Source organism: Schistocerca gregaria, chromosome 3, assembly GCF_023897955.1.
Source record: "Schistocerca gregaria isolate iqSchGreg1 chromosome 3, iqSchGreg1.2, whole genome shotgun sequence".
NCBI classification, from domain to species: Eukaryota; Metazoa; Arthropoda; class Insecta; order Orthoptera; family Acrididae; genus Schistocerca; species Schistocerca gregaria.
The window spans coordinates 271012259-271038223 of record NC_064922.1 but is presented as its reverse complement, the minus strand read 5'-3'; the positions used below and the strand labels follow the sequence as shown (position 1 = coordinate 271038223).

Sequence of the window (25965 nt, the reverse complement as noted above, 5' to 3'; positions counted from 1 at the left end):
AATGCTGGGATGCCCAATGAGTTTGAAGTTACATTTTTTAAATTTATACCTTGATTTCTTTTCCTCCCAACCAGAATCTGTAAGTGAAGAACAGGGTGAAATATTCCCTCAGGATATTAAAGACATGAAACGATGACACCAGGGAATCTGGAATGTTTGGATAATGGGCGACTACTGCTGGATGTTTCACCTTGAGCACATGGATTTGCCCCATAACAGGACAAGCAGGGGCCATGCAATGGCAACTAAGAAAGCAGGGAATAAATGAGGATAGTGCATATTTTGTACCACATTCTCTGTATGCATCAGTTCACTGTGTGCATATTTTAGTATGTTCTTGTTTCAAACTTGTATTCTATTTCACCACGATTCATGTGCACAGGCGCCAACTCCATAGGGCCTGAGAGGGCCCGAGCCCCCTCAAAAGTTCATTTGGGGGTTTATTAGTTATATCATGCTTTGTAAAATCACAAAATTATGTTGGAATTTTCTATTTTCCATGTTTGACAATAGTTACCTTTTAAAATACATTCAGTAATGAGTTAAAACAAATAATTATTACTGTACTAAGCAGGTTAACTGAAAACAAGTGGTGTGAATCATGACACACTTAGAATTTGTCACGGTGTGCGAACCTTCAGATAAAATCTGGTGCCAGCGGGCCAGTGCTGCAGCCGCAGCAACATAAAAGGACTGGAGCAGAAGCGTCTGGAACCCTCCACCTCATGTTGCCTTTAAGCTTTGAGACATTATGACGCCGTGGGTATATAAAGCCCACCCTGCTGTCACAGTCATTCAGTGTGGATAGTTTCATTCAGTGCATGCTGCAGAAGTCTTTAGTGTTCCAACTTTCAAGTGTCTAGTGGACAATTTTATGTAACAATATTTTATTCGTTTACTTTAGTCTCTTAGTGTATAGTGAATTAAGTTTGCAATGGATTAATTTCTTATCAAAAAGGTGCACTTGCAAGTTGATGATACTGCACAAGTCAACCTCCAACAATTATTGTGTCATCAACTGCTTCGTCGTCTACACCTGAGAATCGTTCATAGCCGAAACCTTGACAATCTGGTAAGGGAAGATCATTTCCGAAGTATTGGTAGATCAAATGTACTTGGCTAGAATATGAAGCATCTATCAAAAAAAGAGACAGATGCTAAAAATCTATTACAATTTTCTTCAATAAAAGAAGATGCATTTACTTCCGTTGGGTTTTCTAACTGGAAAAAGGCTTTGGAAAAATTTCGTCTTCATGAAAATATGCTTTCACATAAAGGTGTTCTGAAACTAAATTCTATCACTAACCGAAGTGTGGCTTCCCAATTGAATGAACAGTTAGATAGTGATATGAAAAAAAGGCCATTTAGCTCTTGAGACAACTTTTACTACCGTGCAACTTCTGTGCTGACAAGGACCAGCAATTAGATGGCACAAAGATGTAAACTCAAATATTTTCAGTTGTTGGAACTCCGAAAGAGTGACATACCTGAGTTATAGATGGGATAGGGCATTCGGGATATAAGTGGATGTCCCACGATATTCAAAATGAGATCACTGATCTACTAGGAAAGTCTGTGTTGAGAAAGGTATTTGCTTCAATCAAGGAGACTGAACATTTTTCTATTATGGCTGATGAAACAAGTGATTCTTCGATTCATGAACAAGTGTCATTTTGTATTCGTACTGTTGATGATTCCTTAATCACCAACGAAGACTTTATTGACTTATGCAAGACACCCAACACTGAATCACAAACTCCGTTTAGTATTTTAAAAGACGGTTTTGCTCATCTTGATTTGTCAAAGGACAACTTAAGAGGACAATGCTGTGATGGTTCCTCAAATATATATACAACCAAAAGCACATTATGAGCATTGCGCTGCTCACAGTTTAGACTTGGCAGTCATAGCCAGCCTCTGCCATCTTATGTCTATGAGGGATATTACGGCTTTAGCCACCGACTTAATAAACACCGTAAGTTAATCCAAGAAAAGGATGGGACGTTTCAGAAGCATACGCTGTGAGAGCGCCAACGACCAAACGGGTCTATGACCACTTTGCCTAACTCAATGGACTATGTGAGTATCTAGTATCCTGAGAATATTGAAATACTTTGAAGAACTTCTAGGGTTTTTTTGAAACATTTTCTGCAGAGGACAAAACAGAGGCAAGTTACGAATGTGCAGGATACCTTGAGTCAATGTTACAATTCAAGACTTATTTCTTTTCACGTCTTTATTGCCATGCACTGAACCAAGTAGAGAATGTCAATGAAAAAATTCAATGCCCTCATCTAAGTGTTGCTGATATGGAAAAAATATATGAAGGCTTGATTTGTATATTGAATAGAAGGCATGACAGTTTTGAACACTTTTGGGAATTGTGTTTAAATGAAAAACCTTTACAAGTTGATGATCCTTTGCTTCCTCGGAATCAAAGTATACCAAGGAAACATGAAAACAACAAAGCCAGCTCACCACACACTTTCAAAACCCCAAAAGCATACTACAAAGCTATTTACATTGAAATTTGTGAAATGGTGTAATCTTACATTACTGAGTGGCTTGCTTCAACTGGACTCTCACAGGTCATTGCAGTTAAACAAGAGTGCTTGCTTTTAGTAAACAGAGGTGAAACAAATTTGGAAAAATCAACTGAGTTTTTCAAAAATGACCTAGATATTGAGAGACTGTTACTATGTTAGCCGATATCGCTACTAAAAAACAACTAGTGTTAAAAACGTGTGATGTAAGAAAGTACATTACACAAGAGCCTCCAGTTGGAGAAATATTATGTGAAGTAGTGAAGTGCATTAAGCTTCTATAAGTAGTTCCAATTACAACAGCAACAGCAGAATGGTCATTTAGCGCCTTTAGATGTCTGAAGTCATATCTCCAATCAAGAATGGGACAGAAGTGGTTCAACAACTTGGTTTTTCTTCATGCTCACCGAGATGTTTTGGATGAATTAGATATCCGACCAGTCATCGATGGCTTTATATTCAGTATTCCAGTCAGACAGTCGACATTTGCACCTTTCTAAAGACACTTCAGCCCTGACAATTGCATTTGGAGCAATATTAAAAATCTTTATAAAATAGAGAATAAAATAAATACATAATGTTAAATTTTCAGTTTCGAAATATAAGTACTAGTTTAGTAGTGTATTACTATATTACTATAGTACTGTATTAGTTATTTTCATACCCTTAAATATTTTTAGGGAGTAAGATCCAATAAAAATGTAAATGTTGTGTGACTGGAGTCTCCTGTCAAGTAGACCGTTTGCTGGGTGCAAGTCTTTCGATTTGACGCCACTTCGGCAACTTGCGTGTCAATGGGAATGAAATGATGATGATTAGAACAACACGCAGTCCCAGAGCAGAGAAAATATCTGATCCAGCCGAGAATCAAACCCAGGCCCTTACGACTGACATTCTGTCGCGCTGACCACTCAGCTACCAGGGGCGGACATAAGACAAATTAAAACCCACTATTTACCTACTTTTTGACTGAAAGTATTAATTAACTTTATTAACTGTATTAAAGCATTAACTTTGACACTGTTTTTATTTAATGAACGCTGAGCCTTATTCAAAGTAAGCTTGAACTAGCTATTTCACTTTTAATCAAAGTGCTATTACTGTGCGGCAGCAATATTTTGTTTTATTCTTTTAATGACAGTTTAGGATTTATTTAAATATAATTTCAGTCTTTTCACAGCTATATATACACTGCTCTGGAATAGTCTATAAGCATGATTATCACTGTAAATTAAATTAGCTTTTTATGAAAATACTGTCCGTGTTTATGTTTTGTTTCTTTTTTAAGATCCAAAATATGTGTCAGCCTTGTCAAGTTTTCTGGAGTGTCGAGTTATTGAGAGTCCAGTTTTCAAGGTTCTAATGTTGATCATATGACTCTAAAATGCTTAAAAAAACTAAAATCTAAAATTTAGAAAATTTCCCGGGGCAAGACCCCCAGTATGGGCACCCCCAATCCTTTTTATAAGGCAGCAACCCTGTTTGTGTGCCATATATATGTATATATGTGATAGCAAATTGACTAGGTAAATGACTGGTGGCACAGCAGTGGGTGATACAATGGTTTGAGTGTAATTTTTGAATTTTGGGGACAGAAATACATAAAGATTTGTGAAAAATGTTTTTTCACTGTTACATTGTGAGTATTTATTGCATATTAATTACATCTTCTGGGTTTTTTATATTACCTCGTATTTCCTTAGCAAACTTCTTGCATTCTATATCCATGTTTTCAACATCAATCTTCCTCCAAGGGGTGGTCTTCCAATCATCAATGCATGTCTGGACTATATGCACATAATCCCACAGTTGCTACAATCCAAAGAAGAAACAATTGTTACTGAAATCTAAAATCTCTTACTACTAAAAATATATTACAGGAATATATAAAACTAAAAGATGGAACAGCAAGAGGTGAAGATGACATAGCCAGGTAGTTGTTTCTCCTCATATCATTGTTTTTGTGCCAGACAGTTGTTTCTCCTCATATCATTGTTTTTGTATCACCCACAATTTTCATTTTTTAAATTTATGGAATAATTATATGATACAGTTATACACTAGTCCCTTCAGAGAAACGTTTAACAACTTCACAAGAAAAATATTTTTATTTTGGTACAGTAAGAGCTCAAGATGCTATGGCCAGGTAGTTATTTCTCCTCGTATCACTGTTTTTATATCACCCAGACTTTAATTTTTTACAGTTTACAATATAATTATATACACTTAGATTAGATTAGATTAGTTTGTTGTACCATAGATCAGTGTTGAGGAGATCCTCGTGGATGTGGAACATATCACTTAAAAAAAAAAAAAATAAATAAATAAAAAATAAAAAAAAACTGAAATATAACACATCATTTGTTTCTATTAAAAAATTCGTCAATGGAGTAGAAGGAGTTGGCCACTAGTAAGTCTTTCAGTCTTTCAGGCTCCTTTTAAACTGATCTTTATTTGTAACTAAATTTTTTATGTTTGCTGGCGAATTAATGAAGATGAGTGTTCCTGAGTAGTGCACCCCTTTTTGAACTAAAGTAAGTGCTTTTAAGTGCTTGTGCAGATCATTTTTGTTCCTGGTATTGTATGTATGAACTGAGCTGTCTGTTGGAAAAAGAGATATATTATTTAGGGCGGTTATAAACAAGTCCCTTCAGAGAAACTTTTAACAATTTCACAAGAAAAATATTTTTATTTTGCTCCAGCTACCAAAATGCACTATTGTTAGTGTACCTTTAGCATGCGCAACTCCTTTCTGCACTGTTTGACATGCTTGAATTCAGGTACATTAACCTCAAATAAGGAAGCAGAGTCTTGGATAGCTTGCATGTCCTCTTCAAATTTATTAATTTCTAAATGTGTTTTATCCACCAAGTCATATGGATCCTTACAGTCATACCTGCATCAAATGAACAGAACATATAGAATCGTCACTTTTTATGTACAGTTTTTAAGAATACAGACATTTTGCTCATAAATCATTATTCACACAAATAAAAAATGAGATCAGTAAAATATGTCTAAAGTATCATGATGGCGATCCTAGGCAGTTTTTGTCAAGTCAGTTTACACCTTCTTTCATTTTGTGTTTAATAAATATGGTAACTACATGGTGTACAAAAATTTTTTTTTACAATTATTGGGTTGTCAATATTAATCATAACAATGAGAACACTTGGTTCCACCATATTTTAGTCAGTCTTTAAATCAGCAGCCTCTACTCCAATAAGTAAAATAAAAACATAAGCAGGAGATCACATATAAAGAGACAGATGGTGCAATATGTAGAAAGACAAGTTAATGAAGATTGGTACAGAATGGCATTGATTATTAATGACAATATACTGTCAGCAGAACTTTACACTGAAACTTGACTTATAGCTTTCTTTTGAGTGAAGGTATCAACACAATACCTATGAAAGACTTCTTCAGACCACTGAAATGAGAAAATTCCACAGCAAAATGTTTTGATTTTAAAGTGACTTCAGAATTAATTCTAAGCTGCATTACTTAAGTACATACCACAACATTATGAGCAAAACACAGTCTCACAAAATGATACTTAATTCACTGCTATTCTTGTAAATGTTGAACATCTCTATAAAGTCAAATCTTCTTACATTTTCACATTTTCTGTAATGTGGTAATGAGCACTAATATATATGATGTTAGCAAAGTTGAGGATGTGTGCAACTTATTAATTTTTCACTCTGTGAAGGAGTGTGCGCTGATAGAGAGCACTTGCTCATGAAAGGCAAAGGTCTCGAATTTGAGTCTGAGTCCAGGACACGGTTTTAATAATTAAATTTTAGTTAGCACAATAGATTAAAACACTGGTAATATAGGAATTTTCCACCTTGTTTCCCCCTTAAACTAATACCAAAATGTGTACAGATTACTTTTGAGATGGCAAATCTTGAGTAATATATTTTGGAGGATGATGTGTTTTCATTTTATTTCATCTAATGCAAACTGCAATCTTTACCCTCTGACAGATTTTAATGAAATGATATTTGTATTAGAATAATAAACTGCTAACAATACCTGAGGAAACGGTATTTGCGGAAACGATCACGGTACTGCAACTGCTGATTGTCAAAGGTCTGGATTCGACTTCTTATGCAGCACACTTCAATTGCTTGCAGTGGAGCCACCTGTTGTTTTACTTGTGTAGCTATCTTCTTTGTATTATTCCATTGCTCTGGTAATTCCTAAATGAACGTTTATGTATCAGTGATATAGTCTTATTAATTACTGTACTGAATGTATTGTAAATATATAGCACTGTAACATTCAACTCATTCAGCCAAGTACACAGTTAGTTTCTACATCTACATCTACATCTACATCCATACTCTGCAAGCCACCTGACGGTGTGTGGCGGAGGGTACCCTGAGTACCTCTATCGGTTCTCCCTTCTATTCCAGTCTCGTATTGTACGTGGAAAGAAGGATTGTCGGTATGCTTCTGTGTGGGCTCTAATCTCTCTGATTTTATCCTCATGGTCTCTTCGCGAGATATACGTAGGAGGGAGCAATATACTGCTTGACTCTTCGGTGAAGGTATGTTCTCGGAGCTTTAACAAAAGCCCGTACCGAGCTACTGAGCGTCTCTCCTGCAGAGTCTTCCACTGGAGTTTATCTATCATCTCCGTAACGCTTTCGTGATTACTAAATGATCCTGTAACGAAGCACGCTGCTATCTGTTGGATCTTCTCTATCTCTTCTATCAACCCTATCTGGTGCGGATCCCACACTGCTGAGCAGTATTCAAGCAGTTGGCGAACAAGTGTACTGCAACGTACTTCCTTTGTTGTCAGATTGCATTTCCTTAGGATTCTTCCAATGAATCTCAGTCTGGCATCTGCTTTACCGGCGATCAACTTTATATGATCATTCCATTTTAAATCACTCCTAATGTGTACTCCCAGATAATTTATGGAATTAACTGCTTCCAGTTGCTGACCTGCTATTTTGTAGCTAAATGATAAGGGACCTATCTTTCTATGTATTCGCATCACATTACACTTGTCTACATTGAGATTCAATTGCCATTCCGTGCACCATGCGTCAATTCGCTGCAGATCCTCCTGCATTTCAGTACAATTTTCCATTGTTGCAACCTCTCGATACACCACAGCATCATCTGCAAAAAGGCTCAGTGAACTTCTGATGTCATCCACCAGGTCATTTATGTATATTGTGAATAGCAATGGTCCTATGACACTCCCCTGCGGCACACCTGAAATCACTCTTACTTCGGAAGACTTCTCTCCATTGAGAATAATATGCTGCGTTCTGCTATCTAGGAACTCCTCAATCCAATCACACAATTGATCTGATAGTCCGTATGCTCTTACTTTGTTCATTAAACGACTGTGGGGAACTGTGTCAAACTCCTTGCGGAAGTCAAGAAACACGGCATCTACCTGTGAACCCGTGTCTAAGGCCCTCTGAGTCTCATGGACAAATAGCGCGAGCTGGGTTTCACACGACCGTCTTTTTTGAAACCCATGCTGATTCCTACAGAGTAGATTTCTAGTCTCCAGAAAAGACATTATACTCGAACATAATACGTGTTACAAAATTCTACAACTGATAGACGTTAGAGATATAGGTCTATAGTTCTGCACATCTGTTCGACGTCCCTTCTTGAAAACGGGGATGACCTGTGCCCTTTTCCAATCCTTTGGAACGCTTCGCTCTTCTAGAGACCTCCGGTACACAACTGCAAGAAGGGGGGCAAGTTCCTTCGCGTACTCTGTGTAAAATCGAACTGGTATCCCATCAGGACCAGCGGCCTTTCCTTTTTTGAGCGATTTTAATTGTTTCTCTATCCCTCTGTCATCTATTTAGATATCTACCATTTTGTCAACTGTGCGACAATCTAGAGGAGGAAGCACAGTGCAGTCTTCCTCTGTGAAACAGCTTTGGAAGAAGACATTTAGTATTTCGGCCTTTAGTCTGTCATCCTCTGTTTCAGTACCATTTTGGTCACAGAGTGTCTGGACATTTTGTTTTGATCCACCTACCGCTTTGACATAGGACCAAAATTTCTTAGGATTTTCTGCCAAGTCAGTACATAGAACTTTACTTTCGAATTCATTGAAAGCCTCTCGCATAGACCTCCTCACACTACATTTCGCTTCACGTAATTTTTGTTTGTGTGCAAGGCTTTGGCTATGTTTATGTTTGCTGTGAAGTTCCCTTTGCTCCCGCAGCAGTTTTCTAACTCGGTTGTTGTACCACGGTGGCTCTATTCCATCTCTTACGATCTTGCTTGGCACATACTCAACTAACGCATATTGTACGATGGTTTTGAACTTTGTCCACTGATCCTCAACACTATCTGTACTTGAGACAAAACTTTTGTGTTGAGCCATCAAGTACTCTGAAATCTGCTTTTTGTCACTTTTGCTAAACAGAAAAATCTTCCTACCTTTTTTAATATTTCTATTTACGGCTGAAATCATCGATGCAGTAACCGCTTTATGATCGCTGATTCCCTGTTCTGCATTAACTGATTCAAATAGTTCGGGTCAGTTTGTCACCAAAAGGTCTAATATGTTATCGCCACGAGTTGGTTCTCTGTTAAACTGCTCAAGGTAGTTTTCAGATAAAGCACTTAAAAATATTTCACTGGATTCTTTGTCCCTGCCACCCGTTATGAACGTTTGAGTCTCCCAGTCTATATCCGGCAAATTAAAATCTCCACCCAGAACTATAACATGGTGGGGAAATCTACTCGAAATATTTTCCAAATTATTCTTCACTACATTTACTGGTATTGTTTGAAACAGAACACATATTTATATTTGGGAATGGTAACTAGAGGAAGTCTTCATAATGCTGAAAGAACAGTTTGATTTCATTTTTCTTTATTATCAACATATTTTGTCATAAATACTATCATTAAAATTTAAACAATGGAAAGTTCAGAATGGGATAACAACAACATGGAAAAAATAGGTTGCTAGTCTCCACAACAAGGAGACACTGAGTCGCAGGCAGACACAATGAAAAAGAATGCTACAAATATTTCAGCTTTTGGGCAACTTCCACTACAGAAGCAGAAAGCACACACATTCACACAACAGCAGCTCACACACATATTGCCATTTTCTCCAGAAAATAATGCTTGACTGTGACTGCATGTTATGTGAACAGGAATGTGGCTAGGGTGGGTAGTGAGGTTAAGGAAGAGGAATTGTGTTGAGAGGGGAGGGATAGCAATGCAAGATGGGAGAAGATGCTAGTGCTGCCTCGGGGAGCATGCAGAAACATGTTGGAGGCAAAATAGTGGGATGCTGTGGGCAACATCGAGAGGCTATGCCATGCGATAAAGGCCAGATGGAGGAGAGCAAACAGCAGAAGAGAGAAATAGAGAATTGAGAAAGGTGTACTGGCAGTACAGAAGGTGTGCGTGAGGTTGAAATGGGAGCAGGGAGGTGGTTAGGGAGACGAGGGACAGGGAATAGTGAGAATTGACACCAGGGCAGCTGGTTTTGGTGGGTACAATTCAGATGGTACAGGCTGTGTAGCAGTCATTAAAGTGAAGCACATCATATTTGACAGCATATTCTGCAACTGGGTGGTTCAGCTGCCTCTCACCCTTCACATGGACAGACTGCTTGTTAGCTGTCATGCCATGCAGAATGTGGCACAGTCGTTGCAGCTAAGTTCACATGGCTGCCTTCACAGGCTGGCCTGCCTTTCATAGGGCAGGAGATGCCTGTGACAGGATGGGAGTAGATGGTCACGAGGGGATGTATGGAGCAGGTCTCACATCTGGGTCTATTGCAGGGATATGAGCCATGAGAGAAGGGGTTGAAAACAGGGGTGGAGTGGGAACAGACAAGGATATTGCATGGGTTTAGCGGATGGTGGAATACCACTGTTGGAAATGTGGAAAAGATGTTGGGGAAGGTATTTCTCATTCCAGGGCATGACGACAGTGAGTTGAAACCCTGGAGGAGAATCTGATTTAGTTGCTCCAGCCCTGTATGAAACTGGGTCACAAGAGGAGTGCTGCTTTGTTGTCAGACAGAGGGTATGTGTTGAATGATATGTGACTTATGAGATAAGGCATTAGAGATCCATTTTTTACAAGGCTGAGAGGGTTATTATGGTATGTGTAGGCCTCAGTGATACCCTCTGCATTTCTGGAAGGGACTACTCTTCACTACAGATGCAATGATCAAGAATGTTAAAGATTAATCACTTGGTGGCATCTGGCAACGCCACCTCTGGTTAAGTATCAGAATTCATCACAAAACTAAAGAAGTATACATTCAAATAAAGAGTCCATTATTTGAACCACTGCCCTTTTGGTGTATCACTGCATAATCTTGCCCAGTTGCAGACATAAATCACTGAGATATTAATGTCAGTGATGTGAAACAATGAAAATCATAATCAGAATGGTGACATTTAAGTCAAGTCAGAATCTGCTAAATCAATCACAACCTCACCATTTTTCACTTTTCCTTGTTCACAGAATACTTATGATCGATAACAAACATGGTACTCAGAGTGAGAAAGACAACCAGTTCCGAAGCAAGAGATGATTCATGAATTACTTCGAATACCTTGCACTTCTTCAGTGTCTACAACTAATGATGAGTCTTGGCCTCTTCAACTATCTCCTTTCATTTATTCCTGTCCCTTGCTAGCATTTTACAATTTCTGTAGCCTGTCTTCCAAAGGCCTTCTATGACTCTGTCCTCTCATCTAATTTTCAGTCAGCCACATCCTCTCTGTCCACCTGGCTTTCCTTGTAAAGTCTTTTTTGGTATTTCCATATAATTCATCTGTGCCCACCTCAGACTTCACAATTTTTCTAACAAGTTGATCTTTGTAGATGGCGTACTACTCGTGGCTGTATCTCCTCCTCCATCTTCGACTTTCACAACTGGGCCAATGATTCTCCTGAATTCTCCTGAGCATCCTTCTCACAAATGTATCCAGTGATTCAGCATCCTTTGGTGTCAGAGCCCAGGTTTCAGAAGTGTATGTTCACATTGGTCTGATCAGTGTTTTACAGATTGTTAGTTTTGTGGTTCTAGTCAGGAGCGTTAAGATAGAAGCTATGTTGTGGTGAAATAAGCTTTATTGGTTGCAATTAGTCTCTGCTTTATTTCATAGCAGGTATAATTTAGACTGATTACAATTGAAATGATCCATACTTTTAAAGGTGTTATTTCGGCTGGCAAGTTCTGCCTGTGGCTCTCCCAGCAGGTAGGTATTTTGTTTTCTGCCCATTGATATTTAGTTCCATGGTATAACTGGTCTTGGATTAAGGACTTTATCATAGTAGCGACTCTGCTTCATGCTTATAATTTTGCCCTTCTCATATTTTATTAAACTTGTTCTGCTTATAAAAGGTTTCCATGTCCTATTCACCTCTTTATGAAATTTCCTAGCCTCTATGAAATTCCCGTCTCAGAAGCTCCATTTCTTCAGTATTTGGCTTTTTCCATTTCCTAATTTTCCATTTCTGGGTCCTTTTTTTAAAATTCTCTGTTTCTCTTTACATTCTTCCATTATCCTCCTGATATACTGCGGTTGTAACATCGTTGTATATGTTTCATTTTTTTCATTTGTTATTGTTTCACATCCAGTCTGCTCTCTGCACTACAATGTTAAAAATTACACATTTTTATGATAATTTTTATCTTATCCAAACACTGTCACTTCCCCCCCCCCCCCCAAAAAAAATCTCACAAAGAGTAAAACCATTAAAGATTGAATGCTTTGTATAAAGGGTGATTTTTACAGCTGCAGAAATTTTTCCTAATAAAAGACTTAGTAACCTCTCATATGAACAAATGTTCTCCAGCAGACTGCCTGTTTCTAATTTTCCTACTGACTAGCACACTGACAATAATGGTATCACATGAACTATTACATCTAAGAATGTAGCACAGAGCACCACAATGGGCAGTGGCTGCAACATTATATTGGCATCATTACCTGCAAGAGCACATTGACCTCTTCAGGTAAGTCCTGATCATATTGCTTTAGTAAATCAATAGTTTGTTGTAACGGTTCAAACATCTCATCAGTATCAACCTGACGCTCCTTGACATTCATTAGGTAGCCCATAACACTGACAAGTCGCTCATAGTCACCCTCCTCAACAGGTTGCAGCAATCCTTCATCTGCTTGGTGTATAAAGTCTGCAAGGTCGGATAAGCTGAAAAAAAAGTTTCATTCAGCCATGACACACTATAGACAGTGTGAAATACTAATAACAATACTAATAATAATGTATGAAGTGGTAAATTATTCACACAACTCATGAATTACGTATAAGCATTCACAATATCCCACAGCAGCACAAGTTTAATGATGAGTGGGACTTGTAGCAGTGATTAATTGTGAGAGCTCTATTCAGAAATTGTACCCAATTTTTTAAACATACAGGGTGTCTCTCCAAAAAGTTATGAGACACATTTTCTTTGGTGTTTCAGTACATATTTGCAGTTCTGCTTTTGCACTGTGTAGCTGGAATCAGCCAAAACAAATACTGCTTGTAATGTCTTTCATGCGATGCTTAGTGTCAACAGAAAGTGTTGGTTTGTTTCCTGTTACGAACAAAATTATTTTTAAGCAGATTTTTATGTGCCTGTTTGATCAGCAGCAACACTATCCTGGCCCCAGCTGACTGCTACTGCCAGGCATGTTAATACTGCTGCGTCGCTGATGGACTTCTGTTTATTCTTCATATTTTATTGTTCCTGTTAATACATATTGATAAAATTAATAGTTGACTACACTAATTTGGGGTCACTCCATCAAACAGGCAGGTAAAATTCCAATTTAAAAATAATTTTGTTTGTAACTGGAAACAAACCGACACTTTCCGATGACACTGGACACCACATGAAAGACAAAACGCGTAGTAATTGCTTGTGCTACACATAATGTATCTCCAGTGTTATGTTCACTATAAGAAACAATATTATATAATCATCAATATATTATATAATATTATATAATATTATATAATATATTATATAATATATAATATATAATATATAATATATAATATTATATAATATATTATATAATCATCAATATTATATAATCATCAAAGACACCAACCACTTTCTCGAACGCCTGGAATCCGTACCCAGTCTGTTACCCCCAGAAACCATCCTGGTAACCATTGATGCCACTTCCCTATACACAAATATCCCGCACGTCCAGGGCCTCGCTGCAATGGAGCACTTCCTTTCACGCCGATCACCTGCCACCCTACCTAAAACCTCTTTCCTCGTCACCTTAGCCAGCTTCATCCTGACCCACAACTTCTTCACTTTTGAAGGCCAGACATACCAACAATTAAAGGGAACAGCCATGGGTACCAGGATGGCCCCCTCATATGCCAACCTATTTATGGGTCGCTTAGAGGAAGCCTTCTTGGTTACCCAAGCCTGCCAACCCAAAGTTTGGTACAGATTTATTGATGACATCTTCATGATCTGGACTCACAGTGAAGAACAACTCCAGAATTTCCTCTCCAACCTCAACTCCTTTGGTTCCATCAGATTCACCTGGTCCTACTCCAAATCCCATGCCACTTTCCTAGATGTTGACCTCCATCTGTCCAATGGCCAGCTGCACACATCCGTCCACATCAAACCCACCAACAAGCAACAGTACCTCCATTATGACAGCTGCCACCCATTCCATATCAAACGGTCCCTTCCCTACAGCCTAGGCCTTCGTGGCAAACGAATCTGCTCCAGTCCTGAATCCCTCGACCATTACACCAACAACCTGAAAACAGCTTTCGCATCCCGCAACTACCCTCCCAACCTGGTACAGAAGCAGATAACCAGAGCCACTTCCTCATCCCCTCAAACCCAGAACCTCTCACAGAAGAACCCCAAAAGTGCCCCACTTGTAACAGAATACTTCCCGGGACTGGATCAGACCTTGAATGTGGCTCTCCAGCAGGGATACGACTTCCTAAAATCCTGCCCCGAAATGAGATCCATCCTTCATGAAATCCTCCCCACTCCACCAAGAGTGTCTTTCCGCCGTCCACCTAACCTTCGTAACCTCTTGGTTCATCCCTATGAAATCCCCAAACCACCTCCCCTACCCTCTGGCTCCTACCCTTGCAACCGCCCCCGGTGTAAAACCTGTCCTATGCACCCTCCCACCACCACCTACTCCAGTCCTGTAACCCGGAAGGTGTACACAATCAAAGGGAGAGCCACATGTGAAAGCACCCACGTGATTTACCAACTGACCTGCCTGCACTGTGATGCTTTCTATGTGGGAATGACCAGCAACAAACTGTCCATTCGCATGAATGGACACAGGCAGACAGTGTTTGTTGGTAATAAGGATCACCCTGTGGCTAAACATGCCTTGATGCACGGCCAGCACATCTTAGCACAGTGTTACACCGTCCGAGTTATCTGGATACTTCCCACCAACACCAACCTATCCGAACTCCGGAGATGGGAACTCGCCCTTCAGTATATCCTCTCTTCTCGATATCCGCCAGGCCTCAACCTCCGCTAATTTCAAGTTGCCGCCGCTCATACCTCACCTGTCTTTCAACAACTTCTTTGCCTCTGTACTTCCGCCTCGACTGACATCTCTGCCCTTAACTCTTTGCCTTTAAATATGTCTGCTTGTGTCTGTGTATGTGTGGATGGATATGTGTGTGTGTGTGCGAGTGTACACCTGTCCTTTTTTTCCCCTAAGGGAAGTCTTTCCGCTCCCGGGATTGGAATGACTCCTTACCCTCTCCCTTAAAACCCACACCCTTTCATTTTTCCCTCTCCTTCCTTCCTTCCTGACGAAGCAACTGCCAGTTGCGAAAGCTCGTAATTTTGTGTGTGTGTTTGTGTGTTTTGTTCATGTGCCTGTCTGCCGGCGCTTTCCCGCTTGGTAAGTCTTGGAATCTTTATTTTTAATATATTTTTCCCATGTGGAAGTTTCTTTCTGTTTTATTTACATCGTCATTAATTTGAACCCAACAATTACGTTTGTTATTGTCTCTGTTGCATTTCGAAATCTTCTCTATCGTCTTACTTTCTCTTTTCGTTTGTACAAGAAGTTCCACTTTGATTCATCTTCCATTTTTCCGTAATCTACCATACATTTTATCCTGCCTAATTATACTCAATAATACGTAATTTACTTCCAAACCATAACCTAAAATTTTCAACGCTTTCAACATAACCGCTGCTATAAAATCCATTGTTCCAAGTTTACAAACATTTCGTGTAAACTCGTGAATACTATTTCACAGCTTCAGTTCCTTTCACCCATTACACAACCATCTCAGTTTTTTTTCCAACAACTTTCGTTTTATTTCCATTCCCGTTTTTTCCCACAAAACCGATCATTTTCTAGCAGCTTCCCACAGGTTTACACGTTATTATTTCTTCATCAAACAATTGTTAGCCTCATTATCATAACCTGCCAGTACATAACCAGTCCTTTGAATACATTTACACACATATTCTTCGAGATTTTAATCAAAAATTTTTTTCGAATTTTATTTTTCCGCAAATTATTTTTTCGAAACTTTTTTCGAAAAAATTTTTTGGTCGAAATTTTCTTGAATTTCTCGAAATTTTCTTGAATTTCCCCACCCTTTAACGTGATCTGGAGACAACATAACTACCCAACCTTTGCACCCATTGTTGTTCACCAACCTAAGTTCAGCACATGATCAACATAGCTCATCTCAAACCAACACTTTTTCGACTTTTTTCACACCTTTATCTCTCCCTATATAAATCTCTCTTTACTTTCACTTTAACCTCATATTACCCTTTCCACCCACCAATACCATGTCAACCTCACAACATCCCTACAACGACCCCATTAAATTTTATTTACATTCCCTCCGCAAACATGCCTTCACCCTAGCCAGATTACGCTCCCATATTTTATTTACTCAGGCTTGTCTGACATTTGGCATTACTCCCAAAGGCCTCACACTTAAAGTTCCCATCTCTGGCTGCAATCCTTCTTTCCATCAGTCCTTATACCAGTTCCAAACAGCACAATCCATAGCCCTCACCCGCCTAATCCTTCACCTATACATCGACTCGGCCAATGAACACACCCGTCAACTCCTATCCCAAATCAAAGTCCTCAATCTTTCCTCTCCCGCATCCACACCGGCTGTACATAGCATCCTCCTACAGGCCAACCGCAAATTAGAACAACATGCCACCCTCCACCTCAAAAAACTATCCAATCTCCTGGTTTCCCACCTCCGGAAAGGCAACTCACTCACCCTCCACAACCTTTCCAACAAACCTCAACCTCCTCTCATTGCACACAGACCCAGTCTCTCCCATCTACTCAATCTCCCACTTCCAGCTCCACTCCCCCCAACACCTCAAAATTCTAGTCAACACAATCTGGAACCACAACACCCCAATTCAGTAGTTAACCTTTCCTCCAAACCCCTCTCCCAATCCGAAACCTCTGTCCTATCCAAAGGCCTCACCTTCAGCCCCACTCCCAGGTTCAACCAAACTGCCCTTGTCAAGGATTTACTGTCCTACACTCGTAGTCTCTGCTGGAAATATCACTTTGCCACGAAGAAAAACAATCCTGATCCCACTCCTAATGACCCAACTCCCCAAGACACTATCCAAATTGAACCCTGCCTGCAACAGTTCCGTCCTCCATCACAGCGGGACCCACCTCCTCTTCCTCAAAATCACCCTCTCCAAACCTTCCAGGAATTTCTCACCTCCAGCCTTGCCTCTCAATCTTTCTTGAAAAACCTTAATCCTACTCCCAACATCACCACAGCTGAATCCCAGGCTATCCGTGATCTGAAAGCTGACCGATCCATCATCATTCTTCCGGCTGACAAGGGTTCCACAACTGTGGTACTTGATCGTCGGGAGTATGTGGCTGAGGGACTGCGTCAGCTTTCAGACAACTCTACGTACAAAGTTTGCCGAAGTAATCCCATTCCTGATGTCCAGGCGGAGCTTCAAGGAATCCTCAGAACCTTAGGCCCCCTACAAAACCTTTCACCTGACTCCATCAAACTCCTCACCCCACCGTCACCTCGCACTCCTACCTTCTACCTACTTCCTAAAATTCACAAACCCAAACATCCTGGCCGCCCCATTGTAGCTGGTTACCAAGCCCCCACAGAACGTATCTCTGCCTACGTAGATCAACACCTTCAACCCATTACATGCAGTCTCCCATCCTTCATCAAAGACACCAACCACTTTCTCGAACGCCTGGAATCCGTACCCAGTCGGTTACCCCCAGAAACCATCCTGGTAACCATTGATGCCACTTCCCTATACACAAATATCCCGCACGTCCAGGGCCTCGCTGCAATGGAGCACTTCCTTTCACGCCGATCACCTGCCACCCTACCTAAAACCTCTTTCCTCGTCACCTTAGCCAGCTTCATCCTGACCCACAACTTCTTCACTTTTGAAGGCCAGACATACCAACAATTAAAGGGAACAGCCATGGGTACCAGGATGGCCCCCTCATATGCCAACCTATTTATGGGTCGCTTAGAGGAAGCCTTCTTGGTTACCCAAGCCTGCCAACCCAAAGTTTGGTACAGATTTATTGATGACATCTTCATGATCTGGACTCACAGTGAAGAACAACTCCAGAATTTCCTCTCCAACCTCAACTCCTTTGGTTCCATCAGATTCACCTGGTCCTACTCCAAATCCCATGCCACTTTCCTAGATGTTGACCTCCATCTGTCCAATGGCCAGCTGCACACATCCGTCCACATCAAACCCACCAACAAGCAACAGTACCTCCATTATGACAGCTGCCACCCATTCCATATCAAACGGTCCCTTCCCTACAGCCTAGGCCTTCGTGGCAAACGAATCTGCTCCAGTCCTGAATCCCTCGACCATTACACCAACAACCTGAAAACAGCTTTCGCATCCCGCAACTACCCTCCCAACCTGGTACAGAAGCAGATAACCAGAGCCACTTCCTCATCCCCTCAAACCCAGAACCTCTCACAGAAGAACCCCAAAAGTGCCCCACTTGTAACAGAATACTTCCCGGGACTGGATCAGACCTTGAATGTGGCTCTCCAGCAGGGATACGACTTCCTAAAATCCTGCCCCGAAATGAGATCCATCCTTCATGAAATCCTCCCCACTCCACCAAGAGTGTCTTTCCGCCGTCCACCTAACCTTCGTAACCTCTTGGTTCATCCCTATGAAATCCCCAAACCACCTCCCCTACCCTCTGGCTCCTACCCTTGCAACCGCCCCCGGTGTAAAACCTGTCCTATGCACCCTCCCACCACCACCTACTCCAGTCCTGTAACCCGGAAGGTGTACACAATCAAAGGGAGAGCCACATGTGAAAGCACCCACGTGATTTACCAACTGACCTGCCTGCACTGTGATGCTTTCTATGTGGGAATGACCAGCAACAAACTGTCCATTCGCATGAATGGACACAGGCAGACAGTGTTTGTTGGTAATAAGGATCACCCTGTGGCTAAACATGCCTTGATGCACGGCCAGCACATCTTAGCACAGTGTTACACCGTCCGAGTTATCTGGATACTTCCCACCAACACCAACCTATCCGAACTCCGGAGATGGGAACTCGCCCTTCAGTATATCCTCTCTTCTCGATATCCGCCAGGCCTCAACCTCCGCTAATTTCAAGTTGCCGCCGCTCATACCTCACCTGTCTTTCAACAACTTCTTTGCCTCTGTACTTCCGCCTCGACTGACATCTCTGCCCTTAACTCTTTGCCTTTAAATATGTCTGCTTGTGTCTGTGTATGTGTGGATGGATATGTGTGTGTGTGTGCGAGTGTACACCTGTCCTTTTTTTCCCCTAAGGGAAGTCTTTCCGCTCCCGGGATTGGAATGACTCCTTACCCTCTCCCTTAAAACCCACACCCTTTCATTTTTCCCTCTCCTTCCTTCCTTCCTGACGAAGCAACTGCCAGTTGCGAAAGCTCGTAATTTTGTGTGTGTGTTTGTGTGTTTTGTTCATGTGCCTGTCTGCCGGCGCTTTCCCGCTTGGTAAGTCTTGGAATCTTTATTTTTAATATATTTTTCCCATGTGGAAGTTTCTTTCTGTTTTATTTACATCGTCATTAATTTGAACCCAACAATTACGTTTGTTATTGTCTCTGTTGCATTTCGAAATCTTCTCTATCGTCTTACTTTCTCTTTTCGTTTGTACAAGAAGTTCCACTTTGATTCATCTTCCATTTTTCCGTAATCTACCATACATTTTATCCTGCCTAATTATACTCAATAATACGTAATTTACTTCCAAACCATAACCTAAAATTTTCAACGCTTTCAACATAACCGCTGCTATAAAATCCATTGTTCCAAGTTTACAAACATTTCGTGTAAACTCGTGAATACTATTTCACAGCTTCAGTTCCTTTCACCCATTACACAACCATCTCAGTTTTTTTTTCCAACAACTTTCGTTTTATTTCCATTCCCGTTTTTTCCCACAAAACCGATCATTTTCTAGCAGCTTCCCACAGGTTTACACGTTATTATTTCTTCATCAAACAATTGTTAGCCTCATTATCATAACCTGCCAGTACATAACCAGTCCTTTGAATACATTTACACACATATTCTTCGAGATTTTAATCAAAAAATTTTTTTCGAATTTTATTTTTTCGCAAATTATTTTTTCGAAACTTTTTTCGAAAAAATTTTTTGGTCGAAATTTTCTTGAATTTCTCGAAATTTTCTTGAATTTCCCCACCCTTTAACGTGATCTGGAGACAACATAACTACCCAACCTTTGCACCCATTGTTGTTCACCAACCTAAGTTCAGCACATGATCAACATAGCTCATCTCAAACCAACACTTTTTCGACTTTTTTCACACCTTTATCTCTCCCTATATAAATCTCTCTTTACTTTCACTTTAACCTCATATTACCCTTTCCACCCACCAATACCATGTCAACCTCACAACATCCCTACAACGACCCCATTAAATTTTATTTACATTCCCTCCGCAAACATGCCTTCACCCTAGCCAGATTACGCTCCCATATTTTATTTACTCAGGCTTGTCTGACATTTGGCATTACTCCCAAAGGCCTCACACTTAAAGTTCCCATCTCTGGCTGCAATCCTTCTTTCCATCAGTCCTTATACCAGTTCCAAACAGCACAATCCATAGCCCTCACCCGCCTAATCCTTCACCTATACATCGACTCGGCCAATGAACACACCCGTCAACTCCTATCCCAAATCAAAGTCCTCAATCTTTCCTCTCCCGCATCCACACCGGCTGTACATAGCATCCTCCTACAGGCCAACCGCAAATTAGAACAACATGCCACCCTCCACCTCAAAAAACTATCCAATCTCCTGGTTTCCCACCTCCGGAAAGGCAACTCACTCACCCTCCACAACCTTTCCAACAAACCTCAACCTCCTCTCATTGCACACAGACCCAGTCTCTCCCATCTACTCAATCTCCCACTTCCAGCTCCACTCCCCCCAACACCTCAAAATTCTAGTCAACACAATCTGGAACCACAACACCCCAATTCAGTAGTTAACCTTTCCTCCAAACCCCTCTCCCAATCCGAAACCTCTGTCCTATCCAAAGGCCTCACCTTCAGCCCCACTCCCAGGTTCAACCAAACTGCCCTTGTCAAGGATTTACTGTCCTACACTCGTAGTCTCTGCTGGAAATATCACTTTGCCACGAAGAAAAACAATCCTGATCCCACTCCTAATGACTCAACTCCCCAAGACACTATCCAAATTGAACCCTGCCTGCAACAGTTCCGTCCTCCATCACAGCGGGACCCACCTCCTCTTCCTCAAAATCACCCTCTCCAAACCTTCCAGGAATTTCTCACCTCCAGCCTTGCCTCTCAATCTTTCTTGAAAAACCTTAATCCTACTCCCAACATCACCACAGCTGAATCCCAGGCTATCCGTGATCTGAAAGCTGACCGATCCATCATCATTCTTCCGGCTGACAAGGGTTCCACAACTGTGGTACTTGATCGTCGGGAGTATGTGGCTGAGGGACTGCGTCAGCTTTCAGACAACTCTACGTACAAAGTTTGCCGAAGTAATCCCATTCCTGATGTCCAGGCGGAGCTTCAAGGAATCCTCAGAACCTTAGGCTCCCTACAAAACCTTTCACCTGACTCCATCAAACTCCTCACCCCACCGTCACCTCGCACTCCTACCTTCTACCTACTTCCTAAAATTCACAAACCCAAACATCCTGGCCGCCCCATTGTAGCTGGTTACCAAGCCCCCACAGAACGTATCTCTGCCTACGTAGATCAACACCTTCAACCCATTACATGCAGTCTCCCATCCTTCATCAAAGACACCAACCACTTTCTCGAACGCCTGGAATCCGTACCCAGTCGGTTACCCCCAGAAACCATCCTGGTAACCATTGATGCCACTTCCCTATACACAAATATCCCGCACGTCCAGGGCCTCGCTGCAATGGAGCACTTCCTTTCACGCCGATCACCTGCCACCCTACCTAAAACCTCTTTCCTCGTCACCTTAGCCAGCTTCATCCTGACCCACAACTTCTTCACTTTTGAAGGCCAGACATACCAACAATTAAAGGGAACAGCCATGGGTACCAGGATGGCCCCCTCATATGCCAACCTATTTATGGGTCGCTTAGAGGAAGCCTTCTTGGTTACCCAAGCCTGCCAACCCAAAGTTTGGTACAGATTTATTGATGACATCTTCATGATCTGGACTCACAGTGAAGAACAACTCCAGAATTTCCTCTCCAACCTCAACTCCTTTGGTTCCATCAGATTCACCTGGTCCTACTCCAAATCCCATGCCACTTTCCTAGATGTTGACCTCCATCTGTCCAATGGCCAGCTGCACACATCCGTCCACATCAAACCCACCAACAAGCAACAGTACCTCCATTATGACAGCTGCCACCCATTCCATATCAAACGGTCCCTTCCCTACAGCCTAGGCCTTCGTGGCAAACGAATCTGCTCCAGTCCTGAATCCCTCGACCATTACACCAACAACCTGAAAACAGCTTTCGCATCCCGCAACTACCCTCCCAACCTGGTACAGAAGCAGATAACCAGAGCCACTTCCTCATCCCCTCAAACCCAGAACCTCTCACAGAAGAACCCCAAAAGTGCCCCACTTGTAACAGAATACTTCCCGGGACTGGATCAGACCTTGAATGTGGCTCTCCAGCAGGGATACGACTTCCTAAAATCCTGCCCCGAAATGAGATCCATCCTTCATGAAATCCTCCCCACTCCACCAAGAGTGTCTTTCCGCCGTCCACCTAACCTTCGTAACCTCTTGGTTCATCCCTATGAAATCCCCAAACCACCTCCCCTACCCTCTGGCTCCTACCCTTGCAACCGCCCCCGGTGTAAAACCTGTCCTATGCACCCTCCCACCACCACCTACTCCAGTCCTGTAACCCGGAAGGTGTACACAATCAAAGGGAGAGCCACATGTGAAAGCACCCACGTGATTTACCAACTGACCTGCCTGCACTGTGATGCTTTCTATGTGGGAATGACCAGCAACAAACTGTCCATTCGCATGAATGGACACAGGCAGACAGTGTTTGTTGGTAATAAGGATCACCCTGTGGCTAAACATGCCTTGATGCACGGCCAGCACATCTTAGCACAGTGTTACACCGTCCGAGTTATCTGGATACTTCCCACCAACACCAACCTATCCGAACTACGGAGATGGGAACTCGCCCTTCAGTATATCCTCTCTTCTCGATATCCGCCAGGCCTCAACCTCCGCTAATTTCAAGTTGCCGCCGCTCATACCTCACCTGTCTTTCAACAACTTCTTTGCCTCTGTATTTCCGCCTCGACTGACATCTCTGCCCTTAACTCTTTGCCTTTAAATATGTCTGCTTGTGTCTGTGTATGTGTGGATGGATATGTGTGTGTGTGTGCGAGTGTACACCTGTCCTTTTTTTCCCCTAAGGGAAGTCTTTCCGCTCCCGGGATTGGAATGACTCCTTACCCTCTCCCTTAAAACCCACACCCTTTCATTTTTCCCTCTCCTTCCTTCCTTCCTGACGAAGCAACTGCCAGTTGCGAAAGCTCGTAATTTTGTGTGTGTGTTTGTGTGTTTTGTTCATGTGCCTGTCTGCCGGCGCTTTCCCGCTTGGTAAGTCTTGGAATCTTTATTTTTAATATATATATATATATATATATATATATATATATATATATATATATATATATATATATATATATATATATATATATATATTTTCTCAAATCATCTGTTTGATTTGCCCCATATCATATTGTACACTTCTGTACAATGGATGATTGAGTGGATCAATAAAGACACAATACAATCACTGATGAGCTGAACACACAAACAGTAAGAATATGGGAAAAAAACATGTCTACATTGTAACACTACTATGTAGACAAATTCCAACACTCATAATACACCTGCAGATTGAACCATTAGTCATCCTGATTAGACAAAACTCACATAGGCTACAGGAATTTGCACTTCCCCCTATGTAATACTATACTCTGCACTTTTGTGTCAGCGTGTCTGTTTATGCCACCACCACAATCACACATGCACGGTTCATATTTGGTGCTGCTGCCTGGAGAATGAAATGAGAGCAACTTCTTCTCGTACTGCCATCACCACTGTCAGCTGAGTAGGGAGGGCCACACACTAGTAGCAAGGTCTGTTTTTGCGTCATTTGCACTCTGTTAAGGTTCTACTTGCCAATTAGGTTTGTTATGTGAGTTGTTATGATGAACCAACTCGTTGCCAGAGCCTGCCTGGACTGTGTATCCCACTATTTCTAAACATGTCTGTGTGTACAGTCTCTGGTACTCAGTCATTCCAATTTTATTGTAAAGGTGAGAGAGGTAGGCTGTCTGGATGTGGGCTGGGTTCTCTATCGAAGATGGGGGATGTGGACAGCAGCAGAGGCAGGTCCTGGTGAAGATACATCTCTTTATTAGTTCCTTACTAATTCACATAGTTCAGATTTTCTTCTGATTGTGATCTATTCTCTGGTGCGGCCCAGAGTTCCTCATAATATTCTGCTGACACAGCTGCAGACATTGACAAATAGCAGGTGGCGTGCAAGCACTGATGCAGCTATGCTGTGGTCCTAGGTGGTCACCAGGTCTTCTCTAATGCACAATATTACATCGTTCAAATGGCATGGCGATGGCATTGCCCAGAGTTGAAGTCTGGACCAATGGTGAGGAGCAGGGGCAGGTAGATGGTGTGGAGTCGCCTGCCCAAACTGGGCAGAAAGGCAGATGACCCTCCTTTGTGGTCCATTGGCAGCTGAGTTCACAGCAACGATTCCCAACTGACGCACGCAAGGGCTGTGTTTGTGGGCCACTGTGAACCATCTGGAACAAGGCAAAGACTGGGATCTGGCATAACTTTCGAAGTCAGTCAAGCTGGAGTGGCTTCTCGAAGTCTAGCCCCAGGGCACTGATACCTGGAACAGTGTCACGGATGTCTTGCACTACTGGGGGGTGGTGATCAAGCAGGACTGACGGCTGGTGGTGGCCGATGTCCATGGCTTGTGGCCTGATTCAGGTACTCGTGGTCCGATGACATTGGGAGCCAATTGCACAGTTCACTGGCCAGCACCTGCTGTCTCGCTGTGGCCTTGTTGCAGTTCTGGGCTCTGACTTCTCCTCCAAGTTCTCCTACAGTTTTGTCCCATTACAGTATTTTACTGTGTACTTCATTATTTGCATTAAAACTACAGATAATACAGTATTTGGCAATGAGCTCATTATGTTTCCACATGTGTTCTGTGAGTTCAATGGATCTGGTATTGGTTCCATTGTTACAATGGCAACAACAGCTCAGACAGTAACAACAGCAGTTAAACTTGCTTCATAGAGTACCACAGCACAACCACCCATGTGCCCAGCTTTGGCACCATTCCATAAGATGGATGAGTGGGACACATATGTATGGCATTTGCAGTAATGTTTCAAGTAGAGAATCAGGCTTTGCAAAAATCTTTTTCGTGTCTTAGGTCAAGCTCAAAACATTTCATTTGCTTCGAAAAGTTGCTCCATTAATAGACCCTGTGGCTTTGACACTTCCTAAGATGGGTGTGTTGATGAATAATTAGTAACATCAGAAAACCCACTTTGTGGACTTAAACCAGTTGTGTCAGGCACAGGTAACCAACCTTCAGGGGCTAAGACAGAAGTGCAGATTTAAGTGTGATCATTTTCAACAGCCCTCTAGTCATTCTCTGATACATGATGTAATTGTCTGTTCTGCTCCAAATAGAGAGGTGTATTATGTTTATCACTAAGGCATTCAAAGAGTCACAGACTGCAAGTGAACACTTTGATGATGTAGTGGGTGTAGTAGTGGTGTGTTCAGTACCCTAGGAACAGAGTCATTCA

The 25965-nt window shown here is 41.7% G+C and overlaps 1 protein-coding gene across 1 annotated transcript in view; it reads right to left on the bottom strand.

Moving 5' to 3' along the window:
• Positions 1-25965, bottom strand: part of LOC126355394 (dynein beta chain, ciliary) — a 677699-nt gene that overhangs the window by 442309 nt on the left and 209425 nt on the right. The window contains exons 21-24 of the mRNA XM_050005692.1: positions 12512-12734; positions 6585-6751; positions 5274-5439; positions 4232-4355 (exon numbers count right to left, since the gene is read on the bottom strand). Of these exons, the coding sequence (XP_049861649.1) occupies positions 4232-4355; positions 5274-5439; positions 6585-6751; positions 12512-12734 (680 nt within the window). The remainder of the gene's footprint in view (positions 1-4231; positions 4356-5273; positions 5440-6584; positions 6752-12511; positions 12735-25965) is intronic.